At 40.1% G+C, this 13,034-nt stretch overlaps 1 protein-coding gene across 1 annotated transcript in view; it reads left to right on the forward strand.

Annotated features, from left to right (window-relative positions):
• Positions 1 to 4,325: 4,325 nt before the first annotated feature.
• Positions 4,326 to 13,034, forward strand: part of LOC133413409 (cilia- and flagella-associated protein 44-like) — a 32,429-nt gene continuing 23,720 nt past the window's right edge. The window contains exons 1-8 of the mRNA XM_061697737.1: positions 4,326 to 4,449; positions 4,849 to 4,891; positions 6,929 to 7,083; positions 7,315 to 7,477; positions 7,942 to 8,044; positions 8,128 to 8,344; positions 9,791 to 9,905; positions 10,467 to 10,631. Coding sequence (XP_061553721.1) covers positions 4,367 to 4,449; positions 4,849 to 4,891; positions 6,929 to 7,083; positions 7,315 to 7,477; positions 7,942 to 8,044; positions 8,128 to 8,344; positions 9,791 to 9,905; positions 10,467 to 10,631 — 1,044 coding nt within the window. The 5' untranslated portion in view covers positions 4,326 to 4,366. The remainder of the gene's footprint in view (positions 4,450 to 4,848; positions 4,892 to 6,928; positions 7,084 to 7,314; positions 7,478 to 7,941; positions 8,045 to 8,127; positions 8,345 to 9,790; positions 9,906 to 10,466; positions 10,632 to 13,034) is intronic.

Genomic DNA, 13,034 nt, shown 5'->3' on the forward strand with positions numbered 1-13,034 from the left:
AATGTACACAGTGTGTCGGAAATGTTAGAAATTGGATAGATACTGTCAAAAGAAATATGTCCACATATTTAAGCACAATAACTAGGTTCTGTACTGTAGATTTTTGAGAATCTGTTAGGATGTGGTCTTTGGACTTTGAAAATGATTTTTATGTTGTTCTTTTTTTTATTTCTGCTATAGTACTGAATTCAATTTTGGTTTCAAACAATAAAATATGACTTCATTTTAAAGTGTTCTAAAGAAAATTCTTCTGCACTGGCCAATTAATGTATGTCTTTTCCGGGAGAACCTTAACACTTTTCGAGAAAGCAAAGTGTACCCTCATTCCTATGATGACTAATGTTGGCCAGCTGGCCGCATATCTTACCGTGTAAGATCAAAAAATCAATCACACAATAGATGAGACTGTTCAATGATACTGTACTTAACTTTAACAATGCCACAGGCAAACTGGGATTTAACCTGAAACTTTCACATCAAAATATGATCTATGTAACTTATCTACTGATATCAAACTGTTTCCACTCAAAGCAGTTGCTTTGCACTTACTAGTTACAACATTACCCACATACACAATCTAATCAGACTGTACATCTCTAGTATTAGTGTATGATATAAAAAATATAATGGCTTTATATATTCATATAATGCTGAGTTCTGACTGATATGATCATAAATTCAATACTATAAATGTACTGTATATACTTATAATAATACAGTGAAATAGTGGTAGGGACAGCCGCTTCACAGTTTTGAGGTTCTGTTTTCGGGTTTCAGTATTCCTGTGTGGAATTTGCATGTTCTCCACATGCGTGCATGGGTTTTCTTCTTCCTTCCGCATTCCAAAAACTTGCATGTTAGGTTAATTGAAGACTCTAAATTGTCCATACTGTGAATGTGGGAATTGTTGTACTGTATGTCTATATGTGCCCTGCAATTGACTGCTGACCAGTCCATTGTGTACCACACCTCAGCGACATCCTAATGAGTTTCGTATGAAGTAAAGCTTGACATCTGTGGTCCACAATGGAGTCCTTTGAAGGTCTCGTGCTGGACCACCTCCAGAGCGTCACAGGCCCCCTGCTCGACCCCCTGCAGTTTGCCTACCAACCGAACAGGTCCGCGGATGATGCAGTCAACATGAGACTGCACTTCATCCGAGAACACCTCGACAGTGCAGGGCCCTACGCGAGGATCCTGTTCGTGGACTTCAGCTCAGCGTTCAACACTATCATCCCTGAACTGCTTTCCTCCAAGCTTCTCCAACTCAGCATCTCGCCTGCCATCTGCCAGTGGATTTATAGCTTTCTGATGGGCAGGCCACCGCAGGTGAGGCTGGGGCAGGCCACCTCATCCACATGCAGCATCAGCACTGGGGCTTCTGAGGAAGCACGGCCTGCCACAGGAGCTGCTGAGGCAGTTCTACACAGTGGTCATCGAATCAGTCCTGTGTTCTTCCATCACAGTCTGGTTTGGTGCTGCTACAAAAAAGGACAAAGTCCGACTGCAACGGACAATCAAAACTGCTGAAAAGATTGTCAGTACACCCCTACCAACCCTTGAGGACTTGCACACTGCCAGAACTAAGACAAGACCGTGCAAAATCCTCTCGGACCCTCCACATCCTGGTCACCAGCTCTTACAGCTCCTTCCCTCGGGTAGGCGATTCTGATCAATGCAAACTAGAACTAGCAGACATTCTAACAGCTTCTTCCCTCTTGCAATCAACTTCTTACACAGCTAACCTACAGTTCCATTGCAACATGCTGGCAATTTTGTTGTCTTGAGTTTGTTGTCACATTTCTGTCGGGCCAATTATACATTACTTGTGCACCCACTTTAGTAGTGTCGCCACATTGCACTAGTTGCATATCTGTTGTTGACCAATACTGGCCACTCATGCCAGAGTAGCATCTGCCCCTTGCACACTGACTGAGGAGTATCTGTATTTGCACAATCAACATTGTCCCAGATTATTGCGTTACTAGTCACTTTAAACTGCATACACTCCTTGAAGCCCTTTGCACAATGGTCATTACACCGGACTATTGCTATGTTTGTCATTCAAACTGCTCTAAGTGCTAGAGGACTCTGCATCTTATTGCACAATTGTCAAAAAAATAAAATAAAATAAAATTAAAAATTGTACCGGCATTACCAGATAACACGCAACCTTTTATTGCTCAGTGACTGTTTTTCTCAATGTCTTTATGTCTCAGAAGTGTTCTCTGTCAATTGACTGTCTGTTGTCGTACTAGAGCGGCTCCAACTACTGGAGACAAATTCCTTGTATGTTTTTTGGACATACTTGGCAAATAAAGAGGATTCTGATATGTCTATGCTACAAACAGGGTTTAGACAGACAGACAGATAGATTAGATCGATAGATTAGATCGATCGATAGATAGATAGATAGATAGATAGATAGATAGATAGATAGATAGATAGATAGATAGATAGATAGATAGATAGATAGATAGATAGATAGATAGATAGATAGATAGATAGATAGATAGATAGATAGATAGATAGATTTGTTAGCTTTGCAAGCTTCATAAAGTTATTAAAACCTTTGCGGTGACCACAAAGTCCGTATATCTATTCTTATATTACAAAACAGGGCGGTTAGCACATCTGCCTCACAGTTCTGAGGACCCGGGTTCAAATCCGGCCCCCCCTGTGTGGAGTTTGCATGTTCTCCCAGTACCTTGCGTGGGTTTTCTCCGTGTTTTCTCCGGTTTCCTCACACATCTCAAAAACATGGATGGTAGGTTGACTGAAGACTCTATATTGCCCGTAGGTGTGGATGTGAGTGTGAATGGTTGTTTCTTTATATGTGCCCTGCAATTGGCTGGTGACCAGTTTAGGGTGTACCCCGCCTCTCGCCCAGAGTCAGCTGGCATAGGCATGTACAGCATGTCCGCGACCATAGTGAGGATAAGCGCTATGGAAAATGGATGGCTAGATGGATGGATGAATCTCATCAATTCAGTATTAAATAAATTGTTCTCATTCTTTGCAGGTTTTCAGCACTTACCTTCAAACATAATGTATTTAGAAACAATACACAACAATGAGTTTGGTTCAACTTAAATATCAAAATTATTGTATTTTTTAAATTAATTATATGTATTTGTATGACACATCAGGAGCCTTTCTCAACTATTTTGGAGCATCTTCTGCCACTGAAGATGATGTAGGTGAAAAAAAATTTTAAGAAAAAAGTTTTTCTGGATTTAGTAACATACTATAACAAACCACAATTTTCTTCCCATTTTTTTGAACCTGGAATTAGGCTACGTGAATTTAGCGGCAGTCCCCCAAAATTGCGTGTTCTCATTCTTGCGTGCAAGGTAATACTATATATACTATACAAGGTATACAAGGTAATACTATATATACTATATATAATAAGGTAATAATGCTTTTCAAATCTTTTATCTACCTTGAGTTTCAGTTCTTTCCATACATTTTCAATTGGATTCAAGTCAGGCGATTGACTGAGCCATTCTAGCAGCTTAATTTTCTTCTTTGAAACCAATTGAGAGTTTCCTCGGCAGTATGTTTTGGATCATTATCCTGCTGAAATGTCCACCCTCCTTTCATTTTCATCATCTTCGTAGATTTATTTTCGTAGCTTTTTGTCAAGAATGTCTCGGCACATTTGCCCATTCATCCTTCCTTCAATAATGTGAAGTTTACCAGTACCATTTTTTGAAAAGCAGCCCCACACCATCATGTTGGCACCGCCGAATGTCACTGTTGGTATGGTGTTTCTAGGGTGATGTGCAGTGGAACTTTTCCTACCAAAGAGTCAAGGTTTCGGTTTTACATTTCCTTATGATTTACAATTTCTGCGCAGAACATTTTGGCAAATTTTCTACGTAAAAAGCGGCATTAAATCCTCAATCCTTATCAGATTCTTACAAATGGGCTCACTTTATTTATGTAACACTCCTCTATCTAATTATATATATTATTCATGTCTTTTTTGACATAAAGGTATTTTGAAAATTTTAGTAACATACTTAGATGATGCACAGCCATTAACCTCCACAGCTCATATATCTATTATTGCAATAGACCTTATGACATTATGTTGTTTTTAATCATTTGTGTAATGCAAGATTTGTTTTATAATTATGTTTACTTAATTCTAAATAGGGGAGGGGGGGTGGTGGAACGGTTGGTGTCAAAGAGGGGTCTCGCACAGGGCCCCATTCAAGCTAGGACCGCCACTGGTTCTTCTGAGCTGTGTGTCCTGCAATGTGGAAGTGTCCCGCGGTCACCGCCTTTTGTTTTCATTTGTCAAACCCCCACGCCCCATCCGCTTGACTCGTGCCCTGCTCAGCTAAATTGTACTGAAATGATCTTTACAGTCATTATTCCCGATGATATTGCAAACTTCGACGACCTACACCGGACAAAGGGGCGCGAGCGAGTTTACAGGTAACAGCAGCAAACGACATTTCATCCACTGCGCTTTTTTACTAAGTGAAACAGTAAAAAACATGTACAGAAACCGCGACTCACCCTTTTGTTGTAGCTTAAAATGTGTTTTGTTGTCTTGACTTAATTTGGCTGTTTATCAGTCCAATTTCAAAGTGTTCATCTCAGGTTTGATTATGCCGTTAACTGTGACGTCATAAACGTAAGCACTTGCACCGCGTCAAGACTTTTATCCTCAATCGTCATATTTTTCTCTCACGGGAAGAAACGTTTGACTTGATCCCGAACGATCATTTATAGCCAGATTTAAAAAAAAATGTTTTTAAGTATGTAATAAATTGGCAAGCGACATTTTGGGTTCATAAATTGTTTCTTTGAAATTCCCTTCATCTAATTCAGAAAAAAATCAACGTCAGCTATGGATGAGGATACCTCTCATCAGGTTAGTTTTTTTCCCATTACTTTTCAGTCAGTGGCAACAAAACATTGAAAAACAAAACAAAACATTTGTTCATTGTTTATTTCAAATTACCTGATTACACTGACTGATTTGAATTTCCTGTTAGTGTATACGGCATGTATTATCATTAACTTGACAATGACATCATCATAATAGGTTTAATTGTTCAGTTAACTTTTATCACAGATCGTGTATTCATTTTTCACTTTCGTGAATTCCATACCGGATTGGTCGTGGCCTGGGTTAACAACGTCCGCCCCCGGCACCGTTAACCTGCAGGGCACCGGTGGAAATTCAGCTACTGTGGGTCGAAGACGGAGAGGTGGAAAACGAGTTCTAAGGCAGAAGGAGGAGAGGAAAGCACATAGCCTAGAATTGAATATGGGGACTTTGAATGTTGGGACTATGACAGGAAAATCTCGGGAGTTGGTTGACATGATGATTAGGAGAAAGGTTGATATATTGTGTGTCCTGGAGAGCAGGTGAAAAGGCAGTAAGGCTTGAAGTTTGGGGAAGGGTTTAAATGATCTTACCATAGTGTAGATGGGAAGCCAAACGCAGTAGGGGTTATTTTAAAGGAAAAGTTGGCTAAGAATGTCTTGGAGGTGAAAAGAGTATCAGATCGAGTGATGAGGCTGAAAGTTGAAATTGAGGGTGTTGTGTATAATGTGATTAGCGGCTATGCCCCACAGGTAGGATGCGGCCTAGAGGTGAAAGAGAACTTCTGGAAGGAGCTAGACGAAGTAGTTCTGAGCATCCCAGACAGAGAGAGAGTCGTGATTGTGCAGATTGTAATGGACATGTTGGTGAAGGAAACAGGGGTAATAAAGAAGTAATGGGTAAGTATTGCATCCAGCAGAGGCAGGAACATCCGGTGACATACAAGAGCGGCGGAAGAAGCATGCAGGTGGATTACATTTTGTGCAGACGATGTAATCTGAAGGAGGTTACTGACTGATAGGTAGGGGAGAGTGTGGCTAGGCAACATAGGATGGTGGTGTGTAAGGTGACTTTGGTGGTAGAGAGGAAGATTAAGAAGACAAAGGCAGAGTTGTGTTGTGCGGCTTTTCGGGAAGAGGTGAGACAGGCTCTTGGTGGACAGGAGGAGCTTCCAGAAGACTGGACCACTACAGCCAAGGTGATCAGAGAGACAGGCAAGAGAGTACTTGGTGTACCTTCTGGCAGGAAAGGAGAGAAGGAGACTTGGTGGTGGAACCTCAAAGTACAGGAAATCATACAACGAAAGAGGTTAGCTAAGAAGAAGTGGGACACTGAGAGGACCGAGGAGAAGAGAAAGGCGTAGGGCAAAGGTAGATGTGGCAATCGCCAAACAAGAGGCATATGATGATGTTAAATCCAGGTTGGACACTAAAGAAGGAGAAAAGGATCTACACAGGTTGGCCAGACAGAGGGATAGAGATGGGAAGGATGTGCATCAGGTTAGGAAATATGTTGACTGGTGCCAGCAATGTGCTGGATAGATGGAAAGAATATTTTGAGGAGTTGATGAATGCGGAAAATGAGAGAAGAGTAGAAGAGGCAAGTGTGGTGGACGAGGAAGTGGCAATGATGAGTCAGGGGGAAGTTAGAAAGCCATTAAAGAGGATGAAAAATAGAAAGGCAGTTGGTCCTGATGATATTCTTGTGGAGCTATGTAAGCATCTAGAAGAGGTGGCTGTGGAGTTTTTGACCAACTTGCTTAAAAGAATTCTAGCGGGTGAGAAGATGCCTGAAGAATGGAAGATAAGTGTGCTCGTGCCCATTTTTAAGAGCAAGGGTGATGTGCAGAGCTGTGGGAACTATAGAGGAATTACAGGACAAGGTCAAATGAATACAGTCATGAGTTTGATATGATTTGGGTGATTCTGTACCAATCTTTGGCGGGCCGGATTGAAATGATCAACGGGCCGGATGAGGCCCGCGGGCCATAGTTTGCCCACCACTGGTCTATATACTCTAAAAAGTAGTTGTAAAACCACTGTTGAGCAATTACCCAAGTAACATGTCTCTCTTACACAGGAGGGCCAGGAGGGCACCGAGTTGCGGGATAAGGAGGAAACGGACGAAACACAGACATCATTACCAGTTGACATGTGTTACAGTTATGAGGAGCTTCACTCCAAACCATTCATCACACCCGAGTCTGACATTCCAGAGAACCTCCTGGTCTTCTCGTAATTATTTTGTTATTATTTCAACCACCAGATATACATGTTATTATTTCTTTTTGTCGCCGCATGTATGGCAAATTAGTATCATAATGACAAAAAAGCAGAATGAGAGGCTCCTAAAGCAGAGTCTTTATATAGAGCTGTTACGTATGTTGATAGGTACACAGTATATTGATGAGTCTCAAATAAGATTTCAGCTGATCTCATTTCTATCTTGATTGGTTCTTCTTGAAGTCACTCATTTGGCTACGACTGTGGGCGCAGAGCTAACCTGCAGCTGCTGGATGAAAGAACTCTGGTCTTTATAGCTGGTCAGCTGCTCATCTTGCTTGATGTTTGCACCAAGCAACAGAGATACATGCGCTCCTGCAGTGGTGGTGGAATTGGCTCCATTGGGGTAAGAATACTGGCGAAGCGTGGATCTGTCCACATGTACAAATCAAATTTTTTAAAACAAAATCTGCCTGAACATATCTGAAATGTTATATAATTTGTGTTATGGTGAAAGGAAACTGTTCAGGATTTGTAGAAAAAGGCATTAATGCAATTGATTACCACCACAATACCATGACAGGGGATGGAATTTGAAGTATTTAATAGTAAGAGTGAAAAAAGTACAAATAAAATGCGATGTGTAATGTGGTGACAATCAGAATGATTCAGGTGTCAGATGCTTCTCAGCTACTCAAAGAGTTTTGTAACAGTTACTTTTCTATTTATATTTCAAAATTATGAGATTTCGTTTGTGTCTGCCACTAATTTTACAGTAACATTTACAACATTGTAGTATTAGCATATGATAAAAATAAGATAAGAAGTGGAAAATCTTTATTTTTATTTTGTGTGTGTATGTTTTCACAGGTAAGCAATAGGAAAGAATATTTAGTCGTGGCAGAGAAGGGAAGAAAACCCACCTTGATAGTGTATAAATATCCTTCCTTACAAGCATACCGCATCCTGAGAGGTAAATAGAACCACAATGCATCATTGTTGTCATCATTTCTCTTGAAGGGTTGTGTTATGATCATGTGTTACCTGTGTGTGTAGATGGTACACAGCGTGCATTCAGCTCTGTGAACTTTAACAGTGATGGGAGTCTTCTGGCCAGCCTGGGCAGTGCACCAGACTACATGCTGACAGTGTGGAACTGGAGGCAGGAGGAAGTTATGCTCAGGTGCAAAGCCATTTCTCAGGAGGTGTACAAAGTGAGCTTCTCCCCATACAACCCTGGACTGCTGACATCATCAGGATCTGGACACATTAAGTAAAGGACACACTGAAAATAGATTGTTTTTGTTTATTTGAAGTTTACAGTCAGGTCCCACCCTGTCAGTCTGGCTAAAAACATACAGTACAATCCCCTTCCAAAAGCATTGGAACAGTGTGGTCAATTTCTTTATTTTTGCTGTAGATTGAATACATTTGGGATTGGTATTTAAATATTAATATGAGCGATTAATATAATAAAAATAAAATGTAAGTATTTACATCTGCATTGGATGCACAACTTAGAAGAGACCACCCTTTGTTTGAACACCCCTTTTTCATGTGAAAAAAAGTATTCTAACATCTGAGTGATGTTTTGTTGCCCTAGTGTGTAAAAGTACAGATCCCACAAAAGAAGATGGAAATCACTCATTAGCAAGAAAAGCAGGATGCAAGGATGGAATATACCAAAAAGTACAAAGACGAGCCTAAAACAATCGTGGGACAAAGTTTTAAGGATAGATGAAACAAAGATTAACAATGGATTGACATCTTGGTGCTGACAAGCCCGTTCACTCTCCGTTTTTAAAACCCTCCTTAAAACCCATATTTGTTGCTTGGCATTCAGCACAGCATTGAGCCCTTATTCTAGTGTCTTTTTTGCTTGTTCTTTCAACTTTGTTACTGTTTTATTGTTTTCAAATTATTATCAAGTATAATTTTTATGTCGAGCACTTTGTTTCAGATAGTTTTTTTTAAAGGGCTATATAAATGAAATTGAGTTGCCTAAGTGATGAAAAGACCACATTTTCAAGAAATGAGGGATTTGTGCTCAGGATCCCAAACATACTGCATATATAGTCAAACTGTGGTTTTACATGGTTTCTTCTGGAACGGCCCACTAATCTTCTAATGATGGCAGCTATGAAATGAACTCAGAAGTCCACAGAAACATTTTTAAATTTAAAGAAATATACGACCAAGTGAGTGGGAGATCCTTTATCACGCAGCAAGATAATGACCGAAGACCCACTGCTAAAACAACAAAGGAGTCAATCGGGGGCAAGAAGTGGTAGGTTTTAGACTTGCCAAGTGAATCCCACAAATTTCTACAAACAGCAACTGAAAGAGGCAGTGGTAAAATCCTGGAAAAAAAGATAAAAAATGAAGACTGCAAATGTTCGGTGAGGTTTGTGGCTCACAGGCTGATGCAATTAGTGCAACAAAAGGAAATGCAACTATTGTTCACACACACACACACACACACACACACACACACACACACACACACACACACACACACACACACACTATATTATCTAAGTCTGTTCCAATACTTTTTTTAGGTAGTGTACTGTAGATGACATTGTCACACATACTATATTTATAAAAGAGGTGTACGTCTCATATGAAAAGGTCATATTCAGACCCTAATCATAAGACATCAGATGTTAAATCTCATATAATCTTTCACATTCATAATTAAAATACTTTCTCTCCCCAGATTCTGGAAAATGGCCAGCACATTTACAGGTCTCAAACTGGAAGGGCTTATAGGCCATTTTGGAAAAACTGCAGCTACAGATATTGAAGGCTACATCGAACTTCCTGATGGAAAGGTCCGGGCCCTGCTCTGTATATATACAGTATATACGACCAGTGCAAAAGTTAGTGTAGAGCCCTGCATATAAATGCATATTTTTAAAAAGGCAGACTTTTATATTTAATTGGAGAGATTATACAAAGTTTTGGCATTTACCACTTGGGAATTTCAGTCATTTTATTTAGAGCACCTCAATTTCCACAGACTGAGACCTATTTGGACCAAGTGTGAATTAAACAAGCCCATATTTTGACAATTTGGGTTTAAAAACAAAAAAGGCTTTTTGCCCACAATGATTCCCTAAAGTCTGAAGTCCATGGACTAATACAGTCAGAGTTTACACTGGAGGTTTTTTTTTAAAATACATTTTTTTTTACCAGTCCTTTACTACAAGCACTTTAAGTTGTTGCTTGTTTGTGGGTCTTCCTGCCATCATTTGTCCTCAGTAAGTGAAAATTATGATCTACTGGATTAGGTGTAGCAAACAATACCTAATGGTAAAAACTTGGTTTGGTTGCAGCAAATCATCTGTGTGGTTCAAGAAAACCAATTGTCTGACCCTTGTACTTCCTCTCAGGTGGTGTCTGGCTCAAACTGGGGAAATCTGCTGCTGTGGGATGGAAATGCCATTAAAGTAGAGCTCTGCAGCAAGGGCGGACAGTGTTGTCATGCAGGGGTTGTCCAGCCTTTTGCCCTGGAGGATGGGCAGCTTATGACCTTTGGCGCTGATGGAATGATACGGGTAAAATACATATGCTTTTATATAGACACATTAGTGTTTATTATTGTGTTCAATTCATAGGTTCAACAATATTGAAAGCAGTAGCAATTCTTCCTATAAGGGGAGATTCTAGGTTCTGACTTTTGGGGGGGCTCAGTCCACAGGAAACCACAGGGGCATATGACGTGGTGGCAGTGGTCGTAGTAGTGGGGCTGACTGGATATCGTGGATGTGATTTCTGACATTCTGCTACATTTTAGAGTGACCTGGTGGAGATCCTAGTTATGGTGGGATCTAGTTAAATAGATAATAACAATAACAACAAAATCTATCTGTCCAACTAATACATTGTACATTTTTATCTGTCTGGTTTATTGTCAGAAAAGCACAGACCTGTTGTAACAGTTTAACCTCAGGTAAAATCAAAATATCAACATGAATATTTCATCCCAGAGAAAAGGAATATTAAACACATTGATGCTAGTTTCCAGCTCGCAAAAAAAAAAAAAGTTTATAAACATTTTCATTTGAGTAATAGACAACACTGTTGTAAATATAGTATATACCCATGATTTTTCTTTTGTCAGTTGATTCAGATGTTTTGTAAGGAAGTTGTTATAATAAGGATTTATATGTGCCCTGCGATTGGCTGGCGACCAGTTCAGGGTGTACCCCGCCTCTCGCTCGAAGATAGCTGGGATGGGCTCCAGTATGCCCGCGACCCTTGTGAGGATAACCGGAACGGAAGTTGAATGAATGAATAGTTATAATCCTCCAAAATAATACATAAAGCCAACAACCAGTGGCCCAATTTATGAGGTAAATACATAAAATGTAGTCCTACACTATAACATGTCCATGTGCAGATGGAGAGAACAGTTTTTAAAGATTGAGTAGATCAATATTGGCAAATGCAATAAATGTGATCTAAAAGATGCTTAATATTATGGTTTTCTTGACCACCTAATCATGTGCTTACCTGTTTCATCTTACTTTCTCTGTCTATCACCATCCCCTCCTCTTTGTGATGTCAGCCAAAAATTACAAAGAAATACTGTATAACAACTTTACAACAAAGAAACAAAGGCAAACTCATGATCAAGTAATTAGCTCTTGAATATTTCGTTGCTAGCTTTACATCCTCTCACCTCTACCTGGCTAACTTCTATTAGAAGAAGAAGGTCTTGTTCATCTATGGAAAAGGGCAGATATTTGCAAACTCTAGCTTCAGTTACTGTTGTTATGGCAATAAAAACGATCTCAACTGATAAAATACTGAGTGTTTTTTTAAACTGAAAATGAATACCTTTGTAAAGTTTTTCTGTGCCCCCCCCCCCCCAAAAGCCGCCAGGTCTGAACACGCACTATCTTTCCAGAAAATATGTCACGGTGACATTTCTTATCGTATCAGATCCACTGGGCAACAACTCTTTGACATTTACTTAGCTAGCACTGGCTCCTAGCGTCTACTAGCTACGCACCATTACGAGCCCCTGCCGACTAACACATAAAGCAATTCAAGAAGAAGCCATAGATAGATGTGATGTTCCTTCTGATGACATCAATAAAATGGACAGACAGTACCGGTGAAAAGCGGATTTTAGTGTATCTTTTTTTGAAGGCATACCTACGCACTCATGGGCGGTCGCTATAGGGTCTGTTTTACTGGCGCAGACGTCGCCAAGACTGAACAGTCGCGGCTACTCCAGAACCCAGGAGACGAAAATGTTGCTTGCGCTTCAGAAAAGGTGACAATCAATAGACCTGGAAGTTGCTGATAAAGGCCTATATAGAGTATTATTTAAATTAATACATAACATATATTGTGTGCTTGTGTGTGTTTATTCTTTTCTTTTGCTGTTGTACTTTCAAACGGGCGCTCGTGTCCTGAAGTTTCGTGGGTGGCCCGAAATATCAGCCGCCAGAGCACAGACACCAGGACAATCCTCCATAATGAGGAAAACGCTTTAACGTCCATAACATTCGAAATATTGCTGCCAACGTTCTGATATTTTCAGTGGTTGAAGTGGACATGAGAAGACATGTCCACATAAATTTGGGTGACGACTGTTCGCAATTTTCTGACATTAAGTGACATTAAGCTTTTTCTGTATAATGAAGGCCCCTATGGAGAGGAAAACAGTTATAGTGTCCATAAAATCCAGAATATTGGAGTGATCGTTCTGATATTTTGACTGACTAACTGCCTTAATTCACTGCTTGGTTGCAGTATGAACTCTCCTCCAATAAAGGGTGCTGATTCACAATAAAAGTCCTGACCATTTGAACCTGTTCATTCTCCATCGTGAACAAAACGAGTTCGCAAGAAAAAAAAATTTATGTGACGACAAAGCCATAGTGTAGGCTCAGGCAGGTTTTGGGTAGGCTTGAGCCTTGATATTTGTAGATACTCGTTTTGCTTGG

The sequence above is a fragment of the Phycodurus eques genome, chromosome 15, assembly GCF_024500275.1.
Source record: "Phycodurus eques isolate BA_2022a chromosome 15, UOR_Pequ_1.1, whole genome shotgun sequence".
Taxonomy (NCBI): domain Eukaryota; kingdom Metazoa; phylum Chordata; class Actinopteri; order Syngnathiformes; family Syngnathidae; genus Phycodurus; species Phycodurus eques.